The sequence below is a fragment of the Danio aesculapii genome, chromosome 13, assembly GCF_903798145.1.
Source record: "Danio aesculapii chromosome 13, fDanAes4.1, whole genome shotgun sequence".
NCBI lineage: Eukaryota > Metazoa > Chordata > Actinopteri > Cypriniformes > Danionidae > Danio > Danio aesculapii.
In genome coordinates, this window is record NC_079447.1 from 2,095,007 (window position 1) to 2,112,176 (window position 17,170).

The following is a 17,170-nucleotide window of genomic DNA, read 5'->3' on the forward strand; positions in this document are numbered from 1 at the left end:
ATGTTGATATTTGATTTTAGGTTGGACATTGATGTCGGTCTGACGTTGAGTTCTGAAGTCAACCTGATTTTCATTTCCAAACAAAATGCAGCGTACCCATGACGTTGGAGTACAACGTCAATCAGACGTCATGTTGACGTCTTGTGCCTGCTGGGTGTTTAAGGCCATTTGGGTCATCATACAGTAAACATCCGTCATCTTCTCATCAGTGACATGCATCTAAACAGTCTCTGGGTCAATGTGTGTGAAGATTTTGGACATCTTCTTGGACACTTTTAATGCTTCCAAACAGTTTGCTGCAATTATAAATCGCCTTGCAATTATAAAAAGTCTTGAGGTTGTTCATTATGATGAGGTTTACTTTCTATGTGTGATTTGATTGGACAGGAACCACAGGACTGATTTTTCTACTCCCCATAGACAAGAAATAATAAAGCAGTGACTGCTTTTCTCTATTGCTTGTGCCCTATTTTTGCACAGTATAATAATAAAAAGCATGCAAGTTGTTGTTGTTGTTCTCTGTGAAATACATGTGCCGACAACATGTTTCAGAGGGAATACATGCACATTCTGCAGGTGCTTCACAGTGAACTTCACCTAGTTTTTCCTGGTGTGTCTCAGAAGTCCTGGACTAAATTCTTCCTCCACTAAACCACCATGGGACAGTAGGGTCGGTCACAGTTATAAACCTCTACATCTGTCCAGCGACGTCCAGCAGTTTCCACATATGTAGTACAGACAACTCTCCTGTTTTTTAGCGCGCCGCCATCTGCCTGAGCCAGCTAATGAGCCGACCCGCTAGGAAGAAACCCTTCATTAGCCGCTGAATGGACGCGGAGTGCCATATGTGGAGACGAACTGGTCATTGAGGGCTTTTTAGATCTTTATTACGCTTCTTCTTTACAGGAGGACTCACACTGTTCCCCTCGGCGCATCCTTTACTTCACACTGATGCTTTTATTTATTCTGTTGATGCTTTGTTGGTTTTTTCCTTGTTGCTTAAGTTACTTTATGATTCATTAAGGTTATTTTTAGTGCATTTTTTAATGTATGCTGGATCAGTTATAGTAAAAAAAATTTATTTAAAAAAAGTGTACACTCACCGGCCACTTTATTAGGTACACCTGTTCAACTGCTTGTTAATTCAAATTTCTAATCAGCCAATCACATGACAGCACCTCAATGCATTTAGGCATGTAGACATGGTCAAGACGATCTGCTGCAGTTGCATCAGAATGGGGAAGAAAGGGGATTTAAGTTACTTTGAACGTGGCATGTTTGTTGGTGCCAGACAGGCTGGTTTGAGTATTTCAGAAACTGCTGATCTACTGGGATTTTCACGCACAACCATATCTAGGGTTTACAGAGAATGGTCCGACAAAGAGGAAATATCCAGTGAGCGGCAGTTCTGTGGGCGCAAATGCCTTGTTGATGCCAGAGGTCAGAGGAGAATGACCAGACTGGTTCCAGCTGAAAGGCAACAGTAACTCAAATAAGCACTCGTTACAACCGAGGTCTGCAGAAGAGCATCTCTGAACACACAACACGTCCAACCTTGAGGCGGATGGGCTACAGCAGCAGAAGACCACACCAGGTGCCGCTCCTGTCAGCTAAGAACAGGAAACTGAGGCTACAATTCACACAGGCTCACCAAAACTGGACAATAGAAGATTGGAGAAACATTGCCTGGTCTGATGAGTCTCCATTTCTGCTGCAGCATTCAGATGCTCGGGTCAGAATTTGGCCTCAACAACATGAAAGCATGGATCCATCCTGCATTGTATCAGCGGTTCAGGCTGCTGGTGGTGGTGGTGTAATGGTGTGGGGGATGTTTTCTTGTCACACTTTGGGTCCATTAGTACCAATTGAGCATGGTGTCAACACCACAGCCTACCTGAGTATTGTTGCTGACCATGTCCATCTCTTTATGACCACAGTGTCTCCATCTACTGATGGCTACTTCCAGCAGGATAACGCACCATGTCATAAAGCGTGAATCATCTCAGACTGGTTTCTTGAACATGACAGTAGCTATCCGCTTATTTCAAGCGGCCGCCATTTTAAAACATGAAAGCGACGATGCGGTGTGAAGTAACGTGGAAGTATAGGATCAGCACTGTAAACATTGCAGCAACATGCTGTGGACTACACACCTCCAGCTGTTGCTGCGATTTCAAAATGCTGATATGGTGTAAACATCACTTTAATATCATTCAGTTCAGTTTAATTTAAATAATTAAATGCATATTAGGCATCAAACAACATCACAATCATTATAACAGTGTCCTCCTAGCCTTCAGTTCATACCACCAGGTAAATACTGTGGGGGCTTCCCTGCTTGCTTCAGCCCATGTCACCCGATGATAAAAAAAACAATGCAGTCCTCTGTAGCACACCCTTGTGTTGTCTTTAAGAGTGTTGTCCAGGTACTGAAGTTTTAAAAACGTCCATTTCCCAATACATTTAAGCGCTGCTGAGCGCGTTCTTCAACACCGCTGATTTGCCATAGTATTTACCAGTGCTCAACAGAAATGACTGTGATTGGCTGTGAAGGTCATCAGTTCACTGCTCTTCACTGAGTGCAAACAAAGATGCATGAACACTGGAGCATTTTCAAGATGCAAAGATCAGTCGATTCATCAGCGGATCGCTCGTCTGTGTTTGCACTTGGTAAACATCGGTGAAAAGCAGTGAACTGATGATCTTCACAGCCAATCACAGTCATTTCGGTTAAGCACCGGTGAACACGATGGCAAATCAGCGGTGTTACGTTCAACAATGCTTAAATGTTAGTGGGAAATTGACGGTTATAAATGTCAGTACTGAAATTCAGTATAGTGACGAGCCTAATGCAGTAAAAGATTCAGTTCATTAACTTGAGTTTGATAAATGGCATCTAAAATGTGTGTTTGGGAAAGAAAACGTCCACTAACTAGTGCCATTTCCCTTAACTTATCTTAAAATGAGCTCTGATATCCCTTTTCATTTACACTTTCTATTCAGAACGGACCTTCGGGTCACATATCAACAGTAAAAACTGAATTTGTTGAGCTAGGAGAAGCTGCGTCAATCTTTTCTTTATTTAATAAATGACTTGCACCCCAGAAATCAATCCTGACACGCAGTGAACACACGGTGGTGTTTGCAGGCGTGAGATGTGGAGCACAGACGCTCTTGATTCTGGAGGTCATTAATAATATAATAACACTAATACTGAAATGGTCAAGGTGTTTTAGAATGACCAAAACAACAGTTCAGATGTTCTACAGTGTGCTCAGCCTGCTGGTTTATCCATTCACACACATTATTATCATCACATGATCTCTTAACAAAATCACATGATCTTTTTAATGGAATTTACTGGAATTTGTCTGGTAAAAGTGGTTCCATCACAGTTTATAAGCATATTTTCTTATCGAATAAAAAGTTTATCGTACTCAGTAATGCACATAAATTTTTTATGCGCATTTTCAGAATTGAAGCGCATCTTGTCGTTTCCATCAACCAATCCTTTAAGCGCATCTCCAAAATGTGCATAAAAATAGGTGGATGGAAACATAGCTATTGAGTTCACTACTCAAATGGCCTCCACAGTCACCAGAGCTCAATCCAATAGAGCACCTTTGGGATGTGGTGGAACGCGAGATTAGCATCATGGATGTGCAGCCGACAAATCTGCAGTGACTGCATGATACTATCATGTCAATATGGAGCAAAATCTCTGAGGAATATTTCCAGTAGCCTGTTGAATCTATACCATGAAGGATTAAGGCAGTTCTGAAGGCAAAATGGGGTCCAACCCGGTACTAGTAAGGTGTACCTAATAAAGTGGCCGGTGAGTGTATGTTAAGAACTTCAGAAAATATATTATAACCAGAGTTTATCAGATTACAATATTCATTCATTCTCCTTTGGCTTATTCCCTTATTTAGCAGGGGTTTTCACAGCGGAATGAACCATCAACTATTCCAGTATATATTTTTTGCAGCGGACACAACCAAGTACAACCGGAGCATCCGGAGGAAACCCACGCCAACATGGGGAGAACATGCAGATTCCACACAGAAATGCCAACTGACCCAGCTGAGGCTCAAACAAGCGACCTTCTTGCTGTGAGGCCACAGTGCTAACCACTGAGCCACCGTGCCACCAATATTAACATTGTGCCTGCAAGCTCACGCTATAGAGCTCAAATTCACCCACGTGTCAGTGGAACCACACATTTTCTACTCCATCTTCAGAAGTGTAGTGATTTTCTCCACAGCGTCTTGAATGTGGAGTGTGTGTGTGTGTGTGTGTGTGTGTGTGTGTGTGTGTGTGTGTGATTAAAGATCAGGTCTGCTCCAGATATGATCACATTAGCAGTGCTGCTCCTCTTTTACTGTGGTCATTGTATGCCATTAAACTGACTGATATCAGATGGTTTACCCACTGCTGTGCTGCGTACAGGCCTCTTTAAACACTCCTGTGGACAACAACATACACACACACACACACACACACACACTCACTTCTCTCCAGAGCAAAGACTTAATTAGAGCAAAAGAAAACTCCAGCAATGAGAGAGAAAGACCTCTGCATAGAGTCAGAGCAAGTTCAGTCTCTGTGTGTGTGTGTGTGTGTGTGTAAATGTGCCTTCACTCTGTGTGTGTTCATATGAGTGTTTTACCATTGTGTGTATCTTCAGTGTGTGTATCTGTAAATGTGCCTTCACTCTGTGTGTGTGTGTGTGTGTGTTCATATGAGTGTTTTACCATTGTGTGTATCTTCAGTGTGTGTGTTTGTGTGTGTGTATGCATGTGTCTCATTCTGTGTGTGTTCAATCTCTGTGTATGTTTGTTTGTTTATTTTGATTTTGTGTGTGTGTGTGTATCTGTAAATGTGCCTTCACTCTGTGTGTATGTGTGTGTTTGTTGTTTATTTTCATTGTGTGTGTGTGTGTGTGTGTGTGTAAATGTGCCTTCACCCTTCATATGAGGGTTTTACCATTGTGTGTATCTTCAGTGTGTGTGTGTATGCATGTGTCTCATTCTGTGTGTGTTTGTTTGTTTATTTTGATTTTGTTTGTATCTGTAAATGTGCCTTCACTCTGTGTGTGTGTGTGTGTGTGTGTGTGTGTGTGTGTGTTCATATGAGTGTTTTACCCCAGTGTGTATCTTCAGTGTGTGTGTCTTCATATACGTGTGTTACTATTGTGTGTTTATCTTCATTGTGTGTGTGTTTGCGTGTGTGTGTGCTTTCATAGTGTTTGTGTGTATGACTCTGTCTTCATTCTGTGCGCCTTTGTGTGTGTGTTTATTCACTGTGTGTAAATGTGTGTATGTATTCATGCGGTGTGTGTGTGTGTATGATGCTCCATCTCTCATTAACTCAATGCTAGAGGTTAACTGGAGTCACGCTGTAGCTTTGTGTAATCGTGAAGCCACTTCCTCTCGCAGCTTTGGATGGACTCCAGAACGAACACACACACACACACGCACACACACACGCACACACACACACAACACACACACCTGCAGAAGGGAAGACAGGAGCTGGTTCCAGGAACAGGCGTATAAACAGTAACTGTTATTAACACTGCATCATATGAGAACTCATCTGTAGTTGATGATGCTTCTTCAAATACACACAATATTCTTATTCGTCTTATTTGTGTTTAATTCCATGGACTAAATGATGAAATTAAACAATATTTAATATAATAATGTTATATTTATTTAGCCTACAGTATATATAGGCGATTATAGTTGATATATTTTATTTAAACTATATTCAATTCAATTATCTCTGTGTTTTACCATTCGTTTAGGCTTTAACAATGCATTAATAACTGATCGAAGAACATTTAACTGAGCTCTGTGAAAAGGTTTGTATAGCCTACAGTCAAAAATATAATATTAGCGCCATGGCTGAGGCGAGTCGGCAATACTGTCTAAAATGAAACTATTTCTCTTATCAAAAAGCAATAAACACAATTATCTCAGGCGCAGCATTGTATTAGATTTTAGCAAATATGAACAAAACATGGAGAAAACACCTCCACCTTCCACAGAGAAACAGCCAGCCGCGGCATCGAGTCCTCCGCCTTCAGAACTGACCACTACTGAGAATAAAGCTCGGCTGCCCCCTACTGGTAATGTTTATTTACTCATTTTTATATATATATAAAATTTATATATATATATATATATATATATACACACACACACACACACTGGCCACTTTATTAGGTACACCTTACTAGTACCGGGTTGGACCCTCTTTTTGCCTTCAGAACTGCCTCAATCCTTCGTGTCATAGGTTCAATAAGCTACTGGAAATATTCCTCAGAGATTTTGCTCCATATTGACATGATAGCATCACGCAATTGCTGCAGATTTGTCAGCTGCACATCCCTGATGCCAATCTCCCATCCACCATTCCAAAGGTGCTCTGTTGGATTGAGCTCTGGTGACTGTGGAGGCCATTTGAGTACAGTAAACTCATTGTCATGTTCAAGAAACCAGTCTGAGATTATTAGCGCTTTATGACATGGTGCGTTATCCTGCTGGAAGTAGCCATCAGGAGATGGAGACACTGTGGTCATAAAGGGATGGACATGGTCAGCAACAATACTCAGGTAGGCTGTGGCGTTGACACCATGCTCAATTGGTACTAACGGACACAAAGTGTGCCAAGAAAATCTCCCCCACACCATTACACCACCACCAGCAGCCTGAACCGCTGATTCAAGGCAGGATGGATCCATGCTTTCATGTTGTTGATGCCAAATTCTGAGCCGACCATCCGAATGTGGCAGCAGAAATGGAGACTCATCAGACCAGGCAACGTTTCTCCAATCTTCTATTGTCCAGTTTTGGTGAGCCTGTGTGAATTGTAGCCTCAGTTTCCTGTTCTTAGCTGACAGGAGTGGTTGGACAGGTGTACCTAATAAAGTGGCCGGTGAGTATATGTGCGCAAAATGTTATACTATAAAGCATCTTTTACAAAATACTAGTTGTACAGTGTTAAAATGTATTTCTGCTACTAAGTTTCACCTTTAATTCAGGACATTACCATCAGTTCTGTCCTTCACAAGCAAGTTCTGATGAATTAATGAGCGATTTCTTTCTACATCAGAAACTGCTTTATAGTTCAACACAGTGTGCTAAACTACAGGAGTATTTATAATATTTCTGAATAACACCTCATGTGGTTAAAATAGCCCAAATCTTTCCATGAGTCACTCTTTAGATGCAAAACAAGCAAACAAACAAGATCTCCAGCTTATTGCATTTCTTCACTGTGAAACCTATTAATAATCGAACGTGTTTCTGCATCATCTTCAGTAAATAAAGCTTGAAACTGACCTGTTTGAGACACCTCCAGCTGCGGTCGGGCTTCTGTGACCTGCAGCCTACAATAGAGATACACACGGGTTAACACACACACACACACACACACCTTACTCTCATGAGGACAAGCTTACGAACGCTGCTTTTTATTAATTCATTCTCTATATTAATTATAGAGAATGAAGAACCCACAAACACACATATAAGCAGAGATGTATAAAGTACTAGACACCCAGACTTAAGTAAAAGTACAAGTGCTCTATCAAAAAGTGACTTGAGTAGAAGTAAAAGTGCTCTTTAAGCACCATACTCAAGTGGAAGTACTAAAGTATTCATCATTTTTTGTACTTAAGTATTGCAAGTAGTTTATTTCAAAATGTACTACTCAAATACTGAAAGTAAAAGTAAAAGTATTGTGTAATGTAGTTATTAAAGAAAGCAGTCAAAAGACATCATATTGTTTTGTTTATTTTAAATACCTTTTTTTGGGGCACGTGATTAAGCAGAACGAAAAGAAACATGACTTACAATACTGTTTTTCTCTTGCGCTTGAACCACGGATCTGACAGATTATAACGGCTTTAACACACACCTTTCAAAGTTGTGTGTCACAAAAACACTCCGTAATCCACTCAAAACGCTATTGAAACCCATTTTCGGAGCGCAAATTACCGGTCGTAAACACTGTAAACGGAAGATCTAACCATTCTACCGGAAGATGCTGGTCACTATGGTGCCCTCCATGCAGCAGCCAAGAAAAAGGTCTATAATTGTAACGAGTAGGGGTGTGAATCTACGCTGGTCTCACCGTTTGGTTACGATTATCATGCCATAGATTTGGTTCAATTTGATCTCTCGGTGCATTGCTGATGCTTTCCATTCATAATTAGATTTTTTCTTCACAACACAAGAATTTTTTTTTATTAAAATCAATAAATATATTTAGATTTATATGTTATTTGTAATACAAGTTTGTTCTTTAATACAGCAGTCAGATATATGAACTGTACCCTTAATTTGACCCGCTCAAAGAAACCACTCTTTCTGGATGTATCAAACAAAACTCATGCACAGAAGACAGCATGAGCATTTATAGCAAATAAACTGATGTAAATATTCTCCCGCCTGCTTTTTGAGCGCTGACAGGCGAGGTCTTACACCCCTATGATTGGTTATTGTCTTCACCTGCTCAACCGAAAGGGCTGCAATTGGCTTTAGAAATGACAGCGCTGTTCACCGATGGCGGTAAGAACAGCCGTGGTTACAGTCTGTATGTGCATAATACGCAGTTATCACAGGTAATCCTTAATAGACACAGTGCAGAAAACTCACACCTCAGGCACAAGTATCGCTTTAACAGCCAAGAGGAGAGGAAAAGTTACCTCACAAACATGCCAACAGGTCAATGGGTCCAAAGTGAGAGAGAGAGAGGCAGAGATGGAGTTTTACAGCATTTCTCTGTAGTAGTGAAGTAGCAGCTCGTATGCTGTGCCTCCTTCATTCGAGTAAGAGCGTTATTTACTCACCTTCGCCATAGTATTCTACTGCGACATCGCGCATAGGAGGCTAGCTGACTAAAGTCTTGTGGTGGATCTCAGTTGTAAGAGCACCAAATAACAACTTGACTTGTAGTTGATCATGTGTAAAAGTGTCAGAAGGTGAATTTCTCTGCTGAATCATCTGTTCTGCATCCCAATCATCACCAATACTGCAGAAGACCTACTGGAACCATCATGGAGCCAAGATTCTCACAGAAATCAGTCAAGTTTGGTGAAGGAACAAATCATGGTTTTGGGTTCCATTCAGTATGGGGGCGTGTGAGAGATCTGCAGAGTGGATGATCAACATCAACAGCCTGAGGTATCAAGACATTTGTGCTGCCCATTACATTACAAACCACAGGAGAGGGCAAATTCTGCAGCAGGATAGCGCTCCTTCTCATACTTCAGCCTCCACAGCAAAGCTCCTGAAATCAAAGAAGGTCAAGGTGTTCCAGGATTGGCCAGCCCAGTCACCACACATGAACATTATTGAGCACGTCTGGGGTAAGATGAAGGAGGAGGCATTAAAGATGAACACAAAGACTCTTGATGAACTCTGGGAGTCCTGCAAGAAGGCTTTCTTTGCCATTCCAGATGACTTTATTAATCAGTGATTTGAGTCATTCAGAGATGTATGGATGCAGTCCTCCAAGCTCATGATGGAGTCAGACACAATATTCATTCTGTTTCCACTGCAGCATGAGCACATATTCTATACTGGACATTATTGAAGATTCAGTCACCAGACTATAGTCTAAGCAGAGTCAGACCTTACTGTCCTAATGAAATCATTCATAATCAAGGCATGATCTAAAGGCATTTACCTTTCATATAAGACACTAGAAGTCCAGTTATTATTTGGTGTTCCTTAAACATGTATAGACCACAGCACTTTTGTCAGGTAGTGTAGTTATTGGGAATGAAGAAACGCACACAAAAATAAATTAAAAATGTTTTTTAAAGAGGAGCTATTATGCAAATATTACTTCTATAAGGGGTTTTAACACAGTTGTGTGTCAGCAGTGTGTGAATATAACCAGCCTTTGATCATAAAGATGAATTAATTGTATTGTTTATAATCAGACTTGATAAAAGCAGTCTGCAGAAACACTTTAGCTGCGTCCCAAATGCCTCACTATACACTTTCCACTTATGCACTTACTCACTCAACAGCCTAGTATATGTATGTAGCAGGGGCGGACTGGGAAAACATTTTCCACCGGGCCAAAGTTACAGGTAGTCAGGCCACATCTGATGCAATCTAGAAAGTGAATAGCGGCGGAAGAGGTGGGGAGGGGGTTGTGCGCCATACCTGCCAACATTCGGATCATAAAATCCAGGAGATTTAATCTGGGGGTGCGCCAGTGGCATAGCACAAAATGCGGGGGCCTCCCTGCACGGACTGCTGGCCGAAATCACCTTCAGTAGAGGGGTCAGACGTTCGCCGAAATCACGCTCAGTTGGGGGAGGAGGCGGGCGGGGGGGGGGGGTTCTGACGGATGCTGAAATCATGGTCAGTTGGGGGGGGGGGGGGTGTTCTGACAGATGCTAAAATCATGCTCGGGGAGGGGGGGGGAGGGGCTGGGCGCTGACGTGCGTGGCAGGCCAGAGTCATGCTGCCAGGACACATCAAATGGGATCTAGAAAGTGAAGAGCGGGGGAGGGGGGAGGGTGATTAGGGGGGATGGGAGTTGTGCGCGGCAGGCCAGAGTCACGGTGGCAGGCCAGATTGACCGTCAAGGCACCGGGATATGTCCCGGTGCTCCATATGGCCAGTCCGCCCCTGGTATGTAGTGTCGTCCCAAATCAAACACTAATGTTGTTTTACTAATCGGAAATTCAACCCGTTTCCCTGAAGACGTTTGACAGTTGCCAAATTAGTTAAATAAACGACCAAACTACCCAATAATACAAGCCATGAGTATAACCGCATTCACCATCAGGAGGCACTACAGTCACTCTCGTAGAAGAATTTAGCTCTTACAATCCAAAATAAACAAAGTTATCCAACATGAGCGCCCGATAGCTCCGCCCCTTCTGCTACATGAGCAGCTACATTGAGTGTGTGAAGTGTCCATCAGTCCACACTTCATTTTAGCTGTTGAATGAGTGCATCATCCGGGTAATTAAAGTGCACTTATTATTTGTAAAGTTTTCAGTGTGAACACACTACTTACACTATTTATACTAAAAAATAGTGTAGAATAGTGCATAAGTATGTGATCACCTAGTGACTGACATTCTCCATTTGCACATGTCATCAGAGGGGTAAAGCCCCACCCACTAGTTCCCATCTCTCCCTCATTAGCATAAACAGCAGCCCTGAGTGAGAAGCAGTCGTCAGTCCATTAGCCATTAGAGTTTTGAATCTGCCACTATGCTGATGCACAGGCATGTGTAGCTCCGCCCTCTTATGAAAAGAGCACAATCCAATTTGAATGTAATGTGACAGTCACCAAAACGTCACAATTAGGATCAAAGCCTACAAGGGTCAGTTTCAGAGAGTAGAAAGAGAGAGAATAAAACAATATTTGTGTGCTATTTTAAGCTGATACTTCACATACACACTCCAGGGACATCAGAGATTGATTTTACATCTAAAAACAAGGCAGAATAGCTTCCCTTTAAAGGGGCTAATAATAATTCTGACCTTAGCAGATTTATTTACAGTTGAAGTCAGAATTATTAGCCCCCCTTTGATTTATTTTTTCTTTTTTAAATATTTCCCAAATGAGCAAGGAATTTTTCACAGTATGTCTGATAATAGTTTTTCTTCTGGAGAAAGTCTTATTTGTTTTATTTCGGCTAGAATAAAAGCAGTTTTTAAATGTTTTTAATTCATTTTAAGGTCAATATTATTAGCCCCCTTAAGCAAGATTTTTTTTTTCGATAGTCTACAGAAGAAACCATCGTTATATAATAACTTGCCTAATTACCCATAACTTTACCCTAATTAACCTAGTTAAGCCTTTAAATGTCACTTTAAGCTGTATAGAAGTGTCTTGAAGAATATCTAGTCTAATATTATTTACTGTCATCATGACAAAGAGAAAATAAATCAGTTATTAGAGATGAGTTATTAACACTATTATGATTAGAAATGTGTTGAAGAAATCTGCTCTCCGTTAAACAGAAATTGGGGGAAAAAAATAAACAGGGGGGCTAATAATTCTGAGTTCAACTGTATATATTTTAATTTATTATATATAAATATATATATATATAATATATAAAGTATAATTTCTTATCCAGCCAAACTTAAAAGAACTTATATTTTCCAGAAAACAATATAATAGTAATACTATGAAAACATTTCCTGCTCTGTTAAATATAAAAAAAATAAAAAACGATAAATAATACGAATTTTGTCCTTAAGTGTAAGAGAGAAACAATAAAGGAAACAGAAAGCTGCATTCTGTGGCCAGCAACACCATTTCAAATATATATACACATGCATTTACTGCACAAACAGTATTATTAGATGTTGCATAAAGTTGATCTCATGACCACACACACACACACGCCATGGCTTGCTAGGTAGTCTTGCAAAGGAAATGACAATCGTTATTTAAAGCATCTGTAAAGAGAACCACATGCAAACAGGCTTTACACATTTCACTGCTTATTCTGGACAGAAAGAAATAAAACGTATGCAAAGGCTGTCTAAAAGTGAGCATGGGCACATATTTAAACTAGCCAACACCAAAACTAGCCATCAGTGTGCACGTTACATTCTTCATCATGTGTATAAGCTATAGCACAACCGCCTATCACATCAGTGCATATTTCTGGGCTTAACATTTGTGAAATAAATAAAATACTTTCTAACTCATTCTCTCACAATAATTCCTTCATTCATTTTCCCTCGGCTTAGTCCCCTTATTGGGCGTGGGTTTCCTCCAGGTGCTCCGGTTTCCCCCACAGTCCAAACACATGCGCTATAGGGGAAATGATTAACTAAACTGGCCGTAGTGTTTGAGTGTGTATGTAAATAAGTGTGTATGAGTGTTTCCCAGTACTGAATTGCGGCTGGAAGGGCATCCACTGTGTAAAACATTTGCTGGAAAAGTTGCTGGTTCATTCCGCTGTGGCGACCCCTGAAAAAGACACTAAGTCGAAGGAAAATGCATGAATGAATGAATATTGTGAAAATATTCTTGACTTCATAATTAAAATGTCACAGGATGTCCAATTCTTGTCTGCTACAGTAAATGAATAAATGCTATAGCTAAAAATGTCAAGCTGAACATAAACTACACATATTTATAAAGATAAGTGCACTCTAAAAAACTCTGGGTTGTCATAAACCAACTTTGGGTCAAATATGGACAAGCTCAACATTGGGTTCATTTTTCAATTCAATTTAAATTACACTTTTTTAACCCAATGGAAAGTTTGTCCATACTTAACCCAACATTGGAATAAAACAAGCCTATTGTGTTAGAGTGTGTGAGAACCTCTGCTATAATCAACAAAATGCCAACAATATATTGACACAAAATAATAAATAATAAAAAACTAGACAAAAATGTAAAAATAATTATTAATAACAAATAATAATAATAATAATAATAATAATAATAATAATAATAATAATAATAATAATAATAATAACAAATAATAATAGTAATAATAACAAAAACAACAAATAATAATAATAATAATAACAAATAATAATAATAACAACAAATAATAATAATAATTATAATAATAATAATAACAACAAATAAATAAAAATAACAACAACAACAACTAATAAGAATAATAACAACGACAACAACAACAAAAAATAATAATAATAATAAATAAATAATAAATAATAACAAATAAATAATAATAATAACAAATAATAATAATAATAATGTTAATAATAACAACAACAACAACAAATAATATTAATAATAACAAATAATAATAGTAATAATAATAATAATAATAACAACAACAACAACAACAACAACAACTAATAAGAATAATAACAACGACAACAACAACAACAAATAATAATAATAAATAATAACAAATAAATAATGATAATAACAAAAAAATAATAACAAATAATAATAATATTAATAAATAATAAAAATAATAATAATAATAATAAATAAATAATAATAATAAATATTATTAATAATAATAATGATAATAATAATGATAATAATAATGATAATAATAATGATAATAAATAAATAAATAAATAAATAAATGAATGAATGAATGAATGAATGAATGAATGAATGAATGAATGAATGAATGAATTAATTAATTAATTAATTAATGAATGAATGAATGAATAATAATAAATAATTATAATAATTAAAAAAAACACCAGCAAGTTCTGGTTTAAAATCTACATATGCTATGAATAAACCTCAAATTAGTCCTTCATTTCCCTTTCTGTCCATGCAAACTGTGTTTTTACCCACACAGAGAAGGACAAAACAACCTAGCAGGCACACAATGTCATAAAATGTTAATATTAGGTTAGAATTGGGTCATGTTCAATGTCTAGTCAGCATCTAAAGACAACATTACTTTGATTTTCAATAATGACGTCAACAACCCAGCATTATTTTTTAGAGTGTGGGAACATCTGTTATAAACAACAAAACACCAACAATATATTGACACTAAAAATAAATAATAAAAAACTCAGTTATGGATATAAGCAAGAGCTAGTTCTGATGTAAAACCTACATATGCCAAAAATAAACCTCAAATTAGTCTTTCATTTCCCTTTCCATCCGTTGCAAACTGGGTTTTTTCCCCACACAGAGAAGGACGAAACAACCCAGCAGTTGATATTAGTTTATATTTAGGTCATGACGTCAGGTGACCAAAATTCAATGTCTAGTCAGCGTCTAAGGACAACATTATCTTGACTTTCATTAACGACGTCAAATGATGTTGATATTTGGTTGATTTTAGGTTGTGTTAGAAAGTGACCAAAATACAACCCTGAGCCAACATCTTAAACCAGCGTCATATTGACGACAAATCCTGACATTTATTCATCAGTTATGACAACCAAAATACAACGTCTGATAGACGTCATAGCGGAAGCGTTCACACAACGTCAAGTTGTAACATCATTAGACGTTGATATTTGGTTGATTTTAGGTTGGACGTTGGATTGAAGTTGGGTTTTGACATCAACCCGATTTTCATTTCCAAACAAAATGCAACGTCCCAAAGATGTTGGTGTACAACGTCAATCTGACGTCATGTTGATGTCCTGTGCCTGCTGGGAAGGTCTATAAAGCAGATCTTTCTCTTCAACTGTATATTGCAGAAAAAATAAATATAGCAATGTCTAATTTCTCCAATATTGTCCATTTCTGGTGTCTGCTACAGCAGTGTTTCCCAACCCTGTTCCTGAAGGCACACCAACAGTACACATTTTCAACCTCTCCCTAATCAAACACACCTGAATCAACTCACCAGAAGATTAGAAGAGACTCCAACACCTGAAGTTAATGGGTCAGAAAAGGGAGACATCCAAACTATGTACTGTTGGTGTGCCTCCAGGAACAGGGTTGGGAGTTAAGTTGGTTAAGTTTGTCCATATTTAACCCAACATTGGGTTGAAACAACCCAGCATTATTTTTTAGAGTGTGGGAACATCTGCTATAAACAACAAAACACCAACAATATATTGACACTAAAAATAAACAATAAAAAACTCAGTTATGGATATAAGCAAGAGCTGGTTCTGATGTAAAACCTACATATGCCAAAAATAAACCTCAAATTAGTCTTTCATTTCCCTTTCCATCAATGCAAACTGGGTTTTTTCCCCACACAGAGAAGGACGAAACAACCCAGCAGTTAATATTAGGTTATATTTAGGTCATGACGTCAGGTGACCAAAATTCAATGTCTAGTCAGCGTCTAAGGACAACATTATCTTGACTTTCATTAATGATGTCAAATGTTGTTGATATTCGGTTGATTTTAGGTTGTGTTAGAAAGTGACCAAAATACAACCCTGAGCCAACGTCTTAAACCAGCGTCATATTGACGACAAATCCTGACATTTATTCATCAGTTATGACAACCAAAATACAACGTCTAATAGACGTCATAGTGGAAGCGTTCACACAACATCAAGCTGTAACATCATTAGATGTTGATATTTGGTTGATTTTAGGTTGTGTTAGAAAGTGACCAAAATAAAACCCTGAGCCAACAACTTAAACCAATGTTATATTGACGACAAATACTGACATTTATTCATCAGTTATGACAACCAAAATCCAACATCTGATAGACGTCATAGCGGAAGCGTTCACACAACGTCAAGCTGTAACATCATTAAACGTTGATATTTGGTTGATTTTAGGTTGTGTTGGAAGGTGACCAAAATCCAACAGAAAGCCATCATTTTAAACCAACATCATATTGACGACAAATCCTGACATTTATTCATCAGTTATGACAACCAAAATACAACGTCTGATAGACGTCATAGTGTAAGCGTTCACACAACGTCAAGCTGTAACATCATTAAACGTTGATATTTGGTTGATTTTAGGTTGGACGTTGGACTGAAGTTGGATTTTGACGTCAACCCGATTTTCCATGATGTTGGTGTACAGCATCAATCTGACGTCATGTTGATGTCCTTGCATTAGAGTATGGGAAAATCTGCTATAAACAACAAAACATCAACAATATGTTGACACTAAAAATAAATAATAAAAAAGTCTAAAATAAAAAAAATTAAAAGCTAGTTCCGGTATAAAACCTACATATGCCATATATAAACCTCAAATTAGTCTTTCATTTCCTATTCGGTCCGTGTGAACAGTGTGTTTTCTCCCCACACAGAGGACGATGAAACAAGATATACTAAAAGCAGATCTTTCACACTCTATTTGCACTTCATAGTGGCCTTAAAAATCACACGTGAGTCTAAACAGAGCCCTTAGTGGTTACACATTACAGATACAAGTGAATTCATCACCGCAGATTCTGACAGAGAAGTGTGAGGAAAAACACACACACACACACACACACACACAGAGCTACATATGGTCATTTACCATCAGTGAAAACAAGAGGAACTTCCCACGATTGCCTCACAGAAGTGAAGTGTTAGTGCTCAGCTACATCAGAGTCTAGTGTTAGACGTGAAGAGTTAACCAGCATGAGTTTACCGACCAGAGAGCAGTGTGAAGGATGGAGTCCAGCACAGGTCGCTAGCTTTCTCAATCAGGTGAGAGGACGCGTTTTAACACACAAAACTACTCATTTACAAGACATCCTGGCAAATGCATTCAATCTTTTCATCTG

At 38.6% G+C, this 17,170-nt stretch overlaps 1 protein-coding gene across 1 annotated transcript in view; it reads left to right on the plus strand.

The window, feature by feature from the left end:
* Positions 1-17,018: 17,018 nt before the first annotated feature.
* Positions 17,019-17,170, plus strand: part of blnk (B cell linker) — a 69,706-nt gene continuing 69,554 nt past the window's right edge. Inside the window, exon 1 of the mRNA XM_056471483.1 lies at positions 17,019-17,093. Within this exon, the coding sequence (XP_056327458.1) occupies positions 17,025-17,093 (69 nt within the window). The 5' untranslated portion in view covers positions 17,019-17,024. The remainder of the gene's footprint in view (positions 17,094-17,170) is intronic.